At 30.4% G+C, this 13,069-nt stretch overlaps 1 protein-coding gene across 1 annotated transcript; it reads right to left on the bottom strand.

Moving 5' to 3' along the window:
- Positions 1-12,256: 12,256 nt before the first annotated feature.
- On the bottom strand, positions 12,257-12,905 carry LOC18593082 (uncharacterized). The gene has a single exon (XM_007020123.3). The coding sequence runs from the start codon at positions 12,602-12,604 to the stop codon at positions 12,347-12,349; it is 258 nt and encodes an 85-aa protein (XP_007020185.3). The 5' UTR covers positions 12,605-12,905; the 3' UTR covers positions 12,257-12,346.
- Positions 12,906-13,069: the final 164 nt, after the last annotated feature.

Raw genomic sequence — 13,069 nt, 5'->3', positions numbered from 1 at the left:
CTAAATCCGACCACAGGGATTGGTAGATTACGCTGACCACATCTTTGATGTCCAGTTGGTGAGAAGAAAGAAAAAACAAAAAAAGTTGAAAATACTAAAATGGGAAAAACAAAAAAAAGCTAAAAATTAATACTTTATATTTTAAAATTAAATTAAAATTTAATTATAAAAAATAATATTTAAAATTTTAATTATTAATTTTTAATATTTGAATATTTTAATAATAAAATACTATAATAAAATGTATTTTTGTCATTTGTCACTTATTCCTTGATTATTCCTAAAACTGTTTGCCAACCAAGCATTAGAATTAGTCATAATAGCAATTCTTGTCCTATGACATTTTGATAAACCAAAATATACAATAATTACTCCTCCCTTATTCTATTCTATCAGAATGGTTATTTCATTTCCACCTTATTTTATTTTGTGAACCAAACATATCTTTAGTTTCTAGACTCCATACATTAAAAAGAAAAATAACACTTCATTTTTGTCTAGAATGATTTAAATCCTATCACCAATTTTGCAAATTTAAGAAAATCATTTATGTGGACACCATAATCAATATTACATTTGTACTCTATTCATTTGGTAGTATTTACATTACTAACTCCTATAAGCATTTACGACATTCATAGAATGGAATAGAAGAAAAAAATAGTTATTTTGTGAGAATAAAATAAGATAGGAATAGAATAAAATAGAGAAAAGCAAAACTTTCTTTTTGTTGAGAACGATTTAAATCCTATCATCAATTTTGCAATATTAAGAAAATCATTTATGTGGACACCACAAACAATATTACATTTGTACTCTATTCATTTTGTAGTGTTCACATTACTAACTCCTAGAAGCATTTATGACACATTTGGTTCACATAATGGAATAAAAAGGAAAGAATACAATAAAATAGTTATTATATAGTTTGGTTTATGAAATGGAATAAAACAAGAATTGTTTTTATGACTTATTTCAATGTTTGATTGGTAAAAATAGTTTTGAAATAACAAGGGAATATGTGATAAAAAAACAAAAATAACCTTCATTAAATATTTTATTTTTAATTTAAAATATTTATTTTTATAATTTCTTGAAAATATTAATAAATTTTTATTTAAAATTTTCGTATGATTATTTTTTAAATATTAATAATTTATAGTTTATTTAAAATATTAATAATTTATAATTTAAACATGAATATGATTATTTTATTTTATTCTTTATTTTATATTTTTAAATTATTAAAATATTAATGTATTTTTAATTTTAAAAATTTAATTTTTTGTAATTTATAGTTTAAAAATTAAAGTTTTTATTTTAAAATTTTTTTGATAAATAATAAAATATTACCTCAACAAAATTTTAACCCTATTTAACATTAAAAGAATTATCAATGGCACTGACTGACTTTGGAAAATGACCTCGACAACCCTTCTAATTCACTAACATTGTTAAGATTTTTCTTGCTTTCACGATTGTCTACATCATTGGAATCTTTTGTCACCTCATTGATAAGTGAAATCTCACTTCAGTAGCTATCATCTCCTATGCACTGTTCTCATCTTTTCAAGGCCTCATTTTCTAGACAATAAAAATCATTATGCAAATTCCCCTAATCAAAACCATGTCACCTTGTGTGCGTTTTAGCACTCAATCATAAGTAGAAAATCCATACATTTTGGAGTTTAATAGACTTAATGATATTAGATTCTTACACATCTTAGGATATAGGCCACACCACCCAAAGTGTGCACAACTCCATTAACCATTTTGATTTTTATAACTCAAAACCCATAACCTCCAGCATTGACTTATCACCCAAAGTCAAATTCCCAATCAACCATTTTTGAAGCAAATCAAAATAATCTTTTTTGGAGAATACGTGAGTGATACAAGCAGAATCTAAATACTAGTTATCACTAGAATTTGCATTTATATCTTTTAAGATTGCAAGGACATCACAATAATCATTGTCAGTAACGAAAACACACTCACCTTCATTCCTGTTACTCTCATCCCTTTTTGTAAGACAATTCCTTCAAAAATGTCTATACTCTTTGCATCGAAAAAACTAAACATTGCTAGATCAAAACTTGCCACCTTTAGATCTCATGTCGGTTGACTTGCTCTTCCGAACCTCGACCACCAATGTTGAGTCAATTAAGTCTCTACCCCCTTTTTTACTATCCTTTTGAGCTTCATGAGACATTAACGCTACTTGTGCTTGTTCCAACATTATTGTATCCTTGCCCGTTAATTAGTGATTCTACGAATACCTCATAAAAATTTGGAAGCAATGTGAGGAACAATAGTGCATTAATTCTCCTCTTCCTTCACCTTCACGTCAACCTTCTTCAATTGATCAATGATCAATTGAATTCATTCATATGTTCATAAGATCTCCATTCTCCTCCATCTTTAAGCGATATAACTTTCGTTTATGTTGCAACTCATTGGAAAGAGTTGTTTTCCAAATAAATCTTCTTCAACTTTGCCCACAACTTTGGAGCGGATTCCTCATTAATAACATGGTTAAACACATTATCCACGATTCAAAACCAAATAATGCTAACACACATTTTCTCTAATTCTACCTATTCAGCATCCTTCATGTCATCTAGTTGCCTTTTCTTCTTCCTTAGCAAAGGTCGCATGAAACTTTGTTGCAAAAAGAGATCTTTCATCCTTTTCTACCACTATATGAAACTAGTCTTCTCATCAAACTTCTCAAATGAGGAATTTGTAAAGCTATTAACTTTCGACATCCTTATTGAATGTGAATTTACCGAACTTGAAACTCTTATACTAGGTTGTTATAAAAATCGTCCAAAAATAACAAAGGTAAAACCCAAAGAAATCAAACAAACAAAAAATACAAGAATTAACATACATAGTTCGGCCTGTTGCATATATCTACAGAGTGAAACAGTTCTTCTACTATTATGGAATTAAAGTACAATAAAATGTCTCTTCATGGTTTCCCAAACTAACCTAAAGACCTTTATACACACTCTTTCAATAATTTTCGAAGAACACTCACTTACACCTATTCTAGCTCTATCTAGAGTAAAAGATAAAGTTATAAAATGCTCCCTCTCTAGGATTAGGACTCATGTGAAATAAAAAATTTAAAATTATATAACCATTCAATGTTATACACAAACAAAATTTCTAATCAAATAAAATTTAGAATTTTAGTTAACTTAAAACTCAACAATAAATTAATCTTATAAAATGCGTAAGAGCATTTGTTTTTTTTTTTTTTTGGAAAGGCTTGAACTTCATTGCTATAAAATATGGAGAGTACAAAATTAGGTAAAAGTAGGGGTAAAGCCTCCTTAAGTGACAGGGGTTTAAAAATTTTTTCTTAACATAAAAAATTTTTAAAATTTTTTATATATTCTCTTAATGGCCCCTTCAAAATAATTTTTTATTTAATAACTAATATAAATAAATAATAATAAAATGATTTCACATATCTTACTCAACTTTATTTTTTTATTTTTTTTTAATTTATATTATTATTTATATTTATATTTATTTTTTTTATTTTTATTCTATTTGCTCATATGTTATAAGTTTAGATAAATTTTCTTTCTCAAATTTCTACAAACTATTAATCATATTCTTTTTTTCTTTTTTATTACATCATATGTGGTATCAACTTTCTACTTGTCGTGTTCTTCTTTTTTATATTACGTAAATTTTATTTTCTATGGTTTTAATTTTTAAAATTAATAAATTATTATGTGATTCTCAAATATAAGTTTTAGTGTTACATTGTTACTTAAAAATTCATCAATGTATTATTTTTTTTATTAATCTTGATTATATAAGAGGAAATTATCTTGAATATATTTTTTATATGCTTTACGTTGTATATTTAATTGAAATGAAATTATTTTTAATATATAATCTTTAAATAATTTTGATTATATAAATAAAAATTATTAATCTTATACATCATTTTTAACTATTTATGTGTTACATATTATAATTTTATATTTAATTTCATATTTTTATTATCAATCTTTTGATTGTTGATTGAATTTAACATGTTAATTTTTTAAAATTTTTAACCTTTATCTTTCTACGTTTGATCCTCTAACAAAAATTGACTAAGCTTGACCCTGGGTTGATGGCTAGTCAAAAAGAGCCATAAACATGAGAATCAAGACACCAATTTTTGTCTATTCTGAATAAAACCCGAGGACAGGGGATTGCAAAGCCTAGACAAAAGCAACAGGGTTAAAACCATACAAAATGTATGTAAGAGCATTTGTTAACAGAACTTTAAAATATAAATATATAATAAATGTACCAACCCAACAAAATTTTATCCCTATTTATCGTTAAAGACTTATCTATAATTATATAGTTCTGAGCCACTACAATTGTATTGCTATCAAATCAAATGAAAAGAAAAAGTATGCAACTCACAGCCCTTTGATTTGTTGTGGTTGGTAAAACCAAGGGCTACAATTGCTAGGCACATTACCAATTTTCCTTTGACTTTGGGTGGAACCCACTTTACCATTTTCATTGCCCAGATTGTCATATTCAGCTTTAAAACATTGCTTGTCCTTTTACCAATAAAGTTGATGAACAAAGGGGATTGTTGCATGTGGCAGTTGGGACGTCACTTTCTACCAATCAATCTGCTATGCTTCCACGTATAACAAAAGCTATATCTATATTATATTTCACATATAAAAGGAGGTACCAAGAGAGATTCAATATGTGATCATATTTCTGGTTTGTTTTTTTTTTTTATTGACATGTGGCTTTATATATAAAAGAAAATCTCAAGAAAGCTTCAAGGTGTGACCACGTTTTTGACGTTTGCTATTGACACGTGGTTGATTTATGAGAGATTTTGGGATGCTTTGGGTGAGGTCAAATGCATTTGGGATTGTGGGCAGGAGATTGTTTCCTCAGCTCTAAAAGGGGTCTTTTTGGTATCGGGAAGCCTCGAGAGAGCTTCAAGGTGTGACCACATTTCTGGCTTCTTTTGTTGAGACGTGGCTTTATAAATAAAAGAAAGTTCCAAAAAAACTTCCAGATGTGACCGCGTTTTTTACTTCTTTTGTTGACACGTGGTTGATTGAGAAGAGATTTTGGAGATTTTTTTTTTATGGGGTCAGTTGTATTTAGGGTTGTGGGCAAGGGATTTTTTTCTTCAACTTCATAAGGAGTCTTCTTGGTATTATATCAATTGGACGTTCAATTGAATGACAAGTATCTTTCAATTATTAAATATGAGCAAAAACGATGTTTTTCCTAATTATAGATTTTTTTTTGTCAAAAATTAAAATAGAGAAAATAAAAAATTCAGTAAAAAATGACACATTCAATAGAAAAATTACTAGCAATGCAAGAATCTTACAAACACAGATATAGTGTGCATAAATTAGTGAAACAAATAGTAAGAAATGAATAGAAGTATAATTAAGTACATTGAAACCAACGACAAAAGAAAGAAAATCAAAACTGAAAAGCAACAATCTCCAGTACCTTAAACACAATAGCATTGAAAAGCAAAAAACAATAGTATTGCATGTAGAAAAAGCGAAAATAAGATCCAAAATCTTAGATCTAGATTTAATGTCTATTTAGAATGACGAATTAAGTTGAAATATCACATTTGAGTTTTCGAATCTTTTATTGGTAGTTTAAACTAAAGGAAAAAACTACTCCTAAGAAGAAGTAGAGAAAAATAATTTTGGAAAAAAAGGAAAAAAAAAACCTTTAACAAAAGCTAAATTAAAAGTATCAAATCTAAAATTTTCGAATGTTTTACTGATATTTTGTGCTTGGAAAAGGAAAAGAAATGTTTGTTTTCTAAAAAATAAAGGTCAAAAATAATAAAAAAAAGGAACTATAAAATAAACCAAAGGAAGGTGTGATTTGAACAAAAAAAGAAAGCAAGAAATAGGGAATAATATTTTCGAAAATGAAAAAAGAAGAAGGAACAAATGGTAGAAAATAGACAATGAAGAGTTTGGCTTTAGAAAGAGAAGAAGAAAACAACGATGGCTGATGTTTCAGAGAGAAGAAAGAAAGGAATAAATAGGCTTTCGTTAGGGTTTTTTCATAAAACTTACTATAATACAAAACGATGTCATTCAGAATCAAAGGATAAACGGGCTTAATGTGTTTAATACACATGCTAGAATCCGAAATGACACAATTTCAAATTAGGAAAAAATAATTTGTACAATTTTACTGTTTTTTGGGTCATTATGTGTGGAAGAGTTTAAAGGGTGAGTGTGTTTTAGTTGGATTATGTTGGTTTGGCCATTTTTAGGATCCAATAAATAAAGAAAAATGCTATGTGGACATATAGTTATTGTTAAATTAAGAGAATGTTAGAATGGATAAGATCAAAAATAAATTAAAATTATTATTACATTTATATCTAAATTCAATCTATATATTTAACAAAAAGTTTACCATTAATTTTCTTTTTTTGTTCCAAATGTTGTTATAAAAGTTTTATGATTTACAATAAATTAAAATCATCTAATTGTTATATTTTAAAAAATAAAAAATTACAATATTCATTACATAATATGAAAAATTAATGATAAAAACCTAATCTCAAAATATCGTATATTTCTTTTTGATTTTTAGATTTTGATATGATCATCCTATATTATATGTTGATAAAATTTTTTTATTACTTTAATGTTATAAATGATGATTAGATTTATGAAAAATTAGTGAAAAAAATTTAAAAAAGAATAGTAGCACCCGAGTATTTGGCTCATTGGTTGGTGCATGATCCCTCTACCTAAAGAGCCAAGTTTGAAATAAGGATGATTGTTGAAGGGAGCTAAAATGAAGAAGTACAAATTCAAAGAATTTTTACTTGGATAAAGTTGATTTTAATCGATTAAGGTTGAAGGAAGTAAAGCCTCAATCAGTTAAAGGAAAAGTTAACCAATTAAAAGAAGCTTGTTGTGTAAAGAAAATCAAAATAGACAGTTTTTAATTGGTTAAGATAGTGAACTGAGTGGCTAGACAATGCAAGGCAGAGAAGCTGTAATTGGTTAGAGCTTACAGTAACTAGTTAACAGAACTCTGTCTGCTCATTTGAATTTAATCGCTAAAAGACAAAATAACGACTAGAAACTAGCTCTAACGGCTAGAATTAATCTTTCAAGTATTTAAAGTCTTTCCAATAGTCAAAAATCATAAAGAGAAGTTACCAAGAGTAATGTTGAGCTTAGAAAATCCAAAACCTTCTCTTTACACTTGTATTTCACTCTTTTCTTTGTGATAAGGTTTGTGTTGAAGCTTGTACAACTTAGATAAATTAGGTGATCATTTGTACCTCATTTTATCTTCTATTTCTTGTTTACTTAGAGTGTGCAAGACACTCTAAGGGGTAGTCTAAGGTAAGGTAAGCTTAGAACTTGTTGTAAAAGGGTTTTGAGCTTAAGTTAAAAGCCCACCTTGTAAAAGCTTGGTGCAAGCTGTTAATTTCACTAGTTTTAATGAAGTTGGTTTGAAAATCCTTGATTGAGAAGATCAAGGTAGTGGATGTAGGTCAAGTGGACCGAAGCACCATAAATATTGTGTTTTGTCCACTTCTTTTAACCTTTTTTTACTTAGTGTTCATTGAGCTAGACAAGTTCTTAACCATCCATTTTAAATCTTTCAAACAGATTTTAAATTTCAAGAGCTACCCTTAAAAATATTTTTAAGTGCTATTCACCCCTCTTCTAACACTCCTTTTGGGACTAACAGTATGTACCCTGAAACAAATGAATTGGTGGGGGTGTGAGAAAGTACTTTTTGAGGGTGGGTCGTGAAAAGGATGGAGAGGAAGAAATTGATGCTAAGAACGTGTTGGATATAGGGGGCAAAGGGAATAAGCCGCCCTTTATAACTACCAACCTTAGGAAAAAAGTTTGTGTTGCTGGTTTAAGACGTCAATTAATTAGGTGAATTGGTCAAAGTTGGGAAATGCAAGATAAAGAAATGAAGTGGAGGAAATAAAAATTTGAATCATGAAGGCAATTCTATTAGAAGCAAAAGCCCAACTAAAGATACATCAAGGTTGGCCGTTAAGGGTAGGAAGAGATTAGCCTGGTTGAAAGTCAAGGCCCAAGCTAAGAGGCTTTTAAAAATACCAACACTCAGCAAAAATATCATAAAAAAGAGGCCCGATCGTTGAATAAAAAAATCAAAGGATTCCATTGTCCAAAGAAGAAGGCTACATCAAAGTGGGGTCTCTTTGTAAATCCAAGACGATTTTTTGTTTGGTGAAGGTGATTCTATTTTAGATGAGGGTATTGGCAACAAGAATAAGTCACTAAGAAAAAAGACAGAGGGAATCCCGAGGGTTAGTCAAAGGTTGGGCTGAAAGTTTAATGAGCTTTCACAGATATTGACAATGGAGATAATAGAAATGGAGGCTGAGGATACCAATCGACAAGATGAGGTAAGTTAAGTGAATTTGTGCTTGTTGGTGTTTGTAATGTATTTGTACTTATGAATTTGCTAACATGGAACATTAGAGGTATGTGCCAAGGTGAAAAAAGAGGGTAGCTCGTGAATTGATAGCAAATGTAAAGCCAAAAATGGTTTTTCTGCAAGAAACCAAATTGACTAGAGTAAGAAATAATCTGTATGAAGCTATCTAGGCAAGGGATAGAGTTCAAGAGTTCTTAGTTGAAGCATAAAGTATGTATAGGGGTCTTCTTAGTGTATAGAAAGAACATTTCTTTAGCCTTGAACAGGAAAGACATGGGAAACACTTTATTGTGCTAATCGGTAGGGTGGGGGTTGAGAGATGTTGTGCAATAGGTAATATCTATGCTCTTAATGGTGAAATTGAAAAAAGGGATTTGTGGTTGGAACTGCTGCAGATCATTCAGAGTGTTGACGTACAATGGTGTATTTGAGAGGATTTTAATATGATTATGTCTGAAGATGAAAGAATTGGGAGTATTGAAAATAAGAGGTCCATGGCCCAGCTTCAACAATTTATCAATGATGTGGGACATGTTGATCTTCCTTTGTATTAGGAATGTTAGCTCAATGAATAAGTGACAAGAATGTCAAAAAGAGGGGTCAATTGAGCTTTAAAAAAATCATTTTGAAATTTGAAAACTAGAAAATACTGTTGCAGTCAACTGCAAAATGTTTCTAGTCGACTATGCTTGCGAAGAACTTGTTTTAAAGCAATTTAAACATCTTATAGTCAACTTTACTAAACTTATAGTCGACCTTTGACCAGTAAATCATTTTCAAGGCTTGCAGAAGAGGTTTCAAAGAGGTTTTTGATGCATACATAAATCTTTAGTAAAACTACTAAATTAAATGCAAGCGAATGATCAATTTTGAGATGCTTAAAACATTTTTCAAATAAAATCAAGCAAGAGATAAACAAGCGATGATAGTTGAAAAGGATTTAGCAAAGAACCAAACCAATATGTGAAGATTGTAAATTAAAGCACAAGAAATTTTGAAATGGGTTTTCTTGAAATAAGATGTAGCAAAACAAAACAATAATAAGAATGAAGGCACTAAGTAAAAATCAAACCCTTTTCAAAATAAATTTCCTACTTGTATAAAAAACAAAGTAAATGATTTTTCTAGAACAAGTTTTAAAAAATAAATCATAATGCACAAAAGTATATCAAGACTCAAGGATTTTATAGTGATTCAACTTTCTCAAATGCCTACATCTTCTCTTTTGGCTCACCAAGGAATTTTCAATCCACTAAAAAGATTCTTACCTTTTAATGGGATCAAGCGATAACCCTTACATTAGATTTTTTCACGGGATCAAGCGATAACCCTTACACAATTCATAAAGGGATTCTTGCTTTTAACAAAATCAAGCAATAATCCTTATACTAACTTTTCAAGGTTAAGTTAGAAACTTTACAAAGAATAATAAAGGTACTTCTAAAAGGTGGGTTTTGTTAGTTTAGTACAATGGAGGAAGAATACCTAACAATGGATATAAAAATGGGATATAAAGATTGGAGTGTATGTACAAAGAATGTTTTAGCTCAAGTAGACTTGGTTTTACTTGATTTTCTCTCTTTTCTTTTCAAGACCATGATCTTCAAGACTTTAGCCCTTTTTCTTTCTTTTTCCTCACCTTGAATTGCTTCAAAATGGTCCTTTTTATAGTTGAAGAAGTCTTAGAGCCGTTGGAAGTGATTAAGGTAAGAAACTAGTCATTTTCTTTTTTAATTTTTCTTCTATCAGTTATTTATAGTCAAGTATAGAAGTTCTCTAGTCGATCCAATTCTAGAAAGCTTTTATTTTGGCATCAGAGCTCAAAGGGTCAACCATAGCTTTGTTAGCGTCGACTATGGCTTCATTTCTTCAAGATTTTTCATCAGTGTCCGTAACTTGGTCGTGGAAGAATCGGCTGAAATTAAAAGTGAACTCTTTAATCATTTCTTTAACCTATAAAAGAAAAGGTTTATGGTGAGAGTGGCGAAAATGAATTGCTATTTTTAGAAGTTGAAAAGTTCCTTTACTGCCCTCATTGAGGTTCCTTTTTCAGAAAGTAAAGGGGTGAATAGCACTTTGAAAATTATTTTGAAATTAGCTTTTGAGTTTTAAAATTTTTAGACAATTTAGAATTGGAGGTTTAAAACTTGTTGAAGTTAAGAAGCACCAAGTAAAGAGGACGTAAAGAGAAGTGGACAAAATATAAGTATTTATAGTGGTTTGATCCCCTTGACCTACATTTACTATCTTGATCTTCCAATTAAAGATTTTCAACCTAACTTCACAACTCAATGGAATTAACAACTTCCACCAAGTTTTTACAAGATGAGCTTCTAACTCATGCTTCAAACCCTTACAACAACCCCTAAAGTGTTTCACAAATTCTAACCAATTAATAAATGAAGAAAAAATGAAGAACAGTTGATCACCTAGCTGATCTAAGATGTTCAAATTCAAGCTTAAACAAGTTTACCAAGGATTGGAGTGGAATACACTTGCAAGGACAAGGTTTTTTGCTCTTTTTGGCTCTTTCTCTCTTTAGATAGCTTATCTAATTCGTTCTAACCATTATAGATTCCTTTTATAATTAAAATATCAGTCCTGACTGTTGAAGACAGAATTTGGCAGTTTAAAACAGTTTTAGTACTATTCTAGCCATTATTTTGTCTTCTAGTGCTTAAATTTAAATGGAGAGGCAGTGTTCTATTAACCAGTTAAAGACAGGTTGTAACCGATTAAGCCTTTTCTGTCTACTATACTACTTTCCTGTGTTAACTAATTAATTGCAAGTCTAATTAGGGGTGTGCAAATGCAAATTGAACCAAACAACCAAATCAAACCAAAGTGAGTTTTATTTTTTATATTTGGTTAGTTCAATTCTTTGAATGGTTCGGTTAGGATAATTCGATAATTAGGATTAATTTGGTTTTGTTTCGATTAGGAATTTTCCTAATTGAGCTAATCGAACTTGAGTAAAGGAATTATGGGGTTTTCACATGGGAAATAAATCCTAAACCTAATCCCCTTTCTGCCATCTCCACTCTCTTCTCTTCCTCTTCTCTCCTCTATAGTTCATCACTTTGGTTCCTCTTGGCTCTTACTGTCGTCCTTCACCCTTCCCACATCAAGTTAGTTTTTTCCTTTTTTTTTTTTTGGTTTTCATTTCGGTTCTTTTTGTTCTATGTTCTTTTAGGTTGAAATTTTGGTTAGTGCTTGTTTGAGGGCGGGTCTGTTTGGTTCATGGAAATATGACAAGAAAAAATGGAATTCTTGGATTTCAATTTCTTGTGCTTGGTGGAGATTGAAAAAATAAGGGTACATTTAACTAAGGAAAAATATAAAGGAAATTAGTGATATGCAATACTTGATTATCAACTAGCTTTCGAGTTTACCATCCCAAATCCAAAAATTCTGCAATTATTGGAACCTTTTCTAAAAGTTCAGAGTAAGCACTGCAAAACAAATATTCAAGGGTTTTTTTTGTTTGCATCCTCTCTAAATAAAGAAGCCATAGATGTTATATCAACTTCATGGTTTCATCAAACTTTTGAGAAAAGTCGCTGCGTTTCCATGGGTTTGGCTTGGTTTTTTTTTTTTTTTTCAACTTACTGAAGAGAGTAACAAGGCCTGGCAAGTTTAAAGCAGATTTTATTTGCCTTCAATTATTCAATCACTGTAATTAAATAATAATTTCCATTCAAAAAAAAAAAAAAGAGTATCAAATTCAAGAGGATATATATAAATATATATATATGAGATCAAGAGGACAGACTGAAAGAAGATTATGCCATAAGTTTATTTAGTAATTAGTCATGCATTACAACAATACATGAAACTGTTTTCCAGCAGCCCTCTAAAAGATTTATTTGTTGCCCTTCTCGCTCGAATGCAGCCCAGAGAAGTAACCCTTGGTGTTGCTCTCAAAAGAGTCCCTTGAAATATATGTTGCACCTCTACTCCCTGGTGCTACCATCATTCCTGAACCCCCACCTCCTCCTCCTCCTCCTCCTCCACCTTTTCCAGCAGCGCTAGCACCACCGCCTCCACTTTTCCCAGCAGCACCACCGCCGCCACCTTTTCCAGCAGCTCCTCCTCCTCCTCCTTTGCCTTCGCCACCCATTTGGAAAAGTTGTACTTTTTTTGTTTAATAAAGAAAATTCAAGGCTGTGAAATGATTAAAGAAAGTGTGAAATGTTTTAGAGTATTTATACTAGTACTGCACTGGCTAGTAGAACGGTCGGACTATTGCTCCAACTCAAACCATAATTAATGTCTTCTTCTCGTAAGCATGCAATTTGCATGGATTAATGGAGCGTCATTCACAGAGAATTAGGCGATTTTTGACTAACTTTGGCATCATGAAGAGAATGAAGCAGAGATATTAATGAAGGGTTTATCTGTTCTGGAGCTTGACAAACAGTGTTGGATGACTACAAGAAGCCGACAAGCCTATTCTTTGATTCTTGAATCTCTTCCATGCTTCGATGCATGCATACATACACACTGATGCTGCCATGCACATTCTGCCAGGCTGATATTTTTCCCTAACATATAAGTAGTACAACACTTGTAAAAATGAGTTTTG

The sequence above is a fragment of the Theobroma cacao genome, chromosome 8 (genome assembly GCF_053813885.1).
Source record: "Theobroma cacao isolate CCN51 chromosome 8, ASM5381388v1, whole genome shotgun sequence".
Classification (NCBI taxonomy): Eukaryota; Viridiplantae; Streptophyta; class Magnoliopsida; order Malvales; family Malvaceae; genus Theobroma; species Theobroma cacao.
This window is presented reverse-complemented; position numbering and strand designations above follow the sequence as displayed.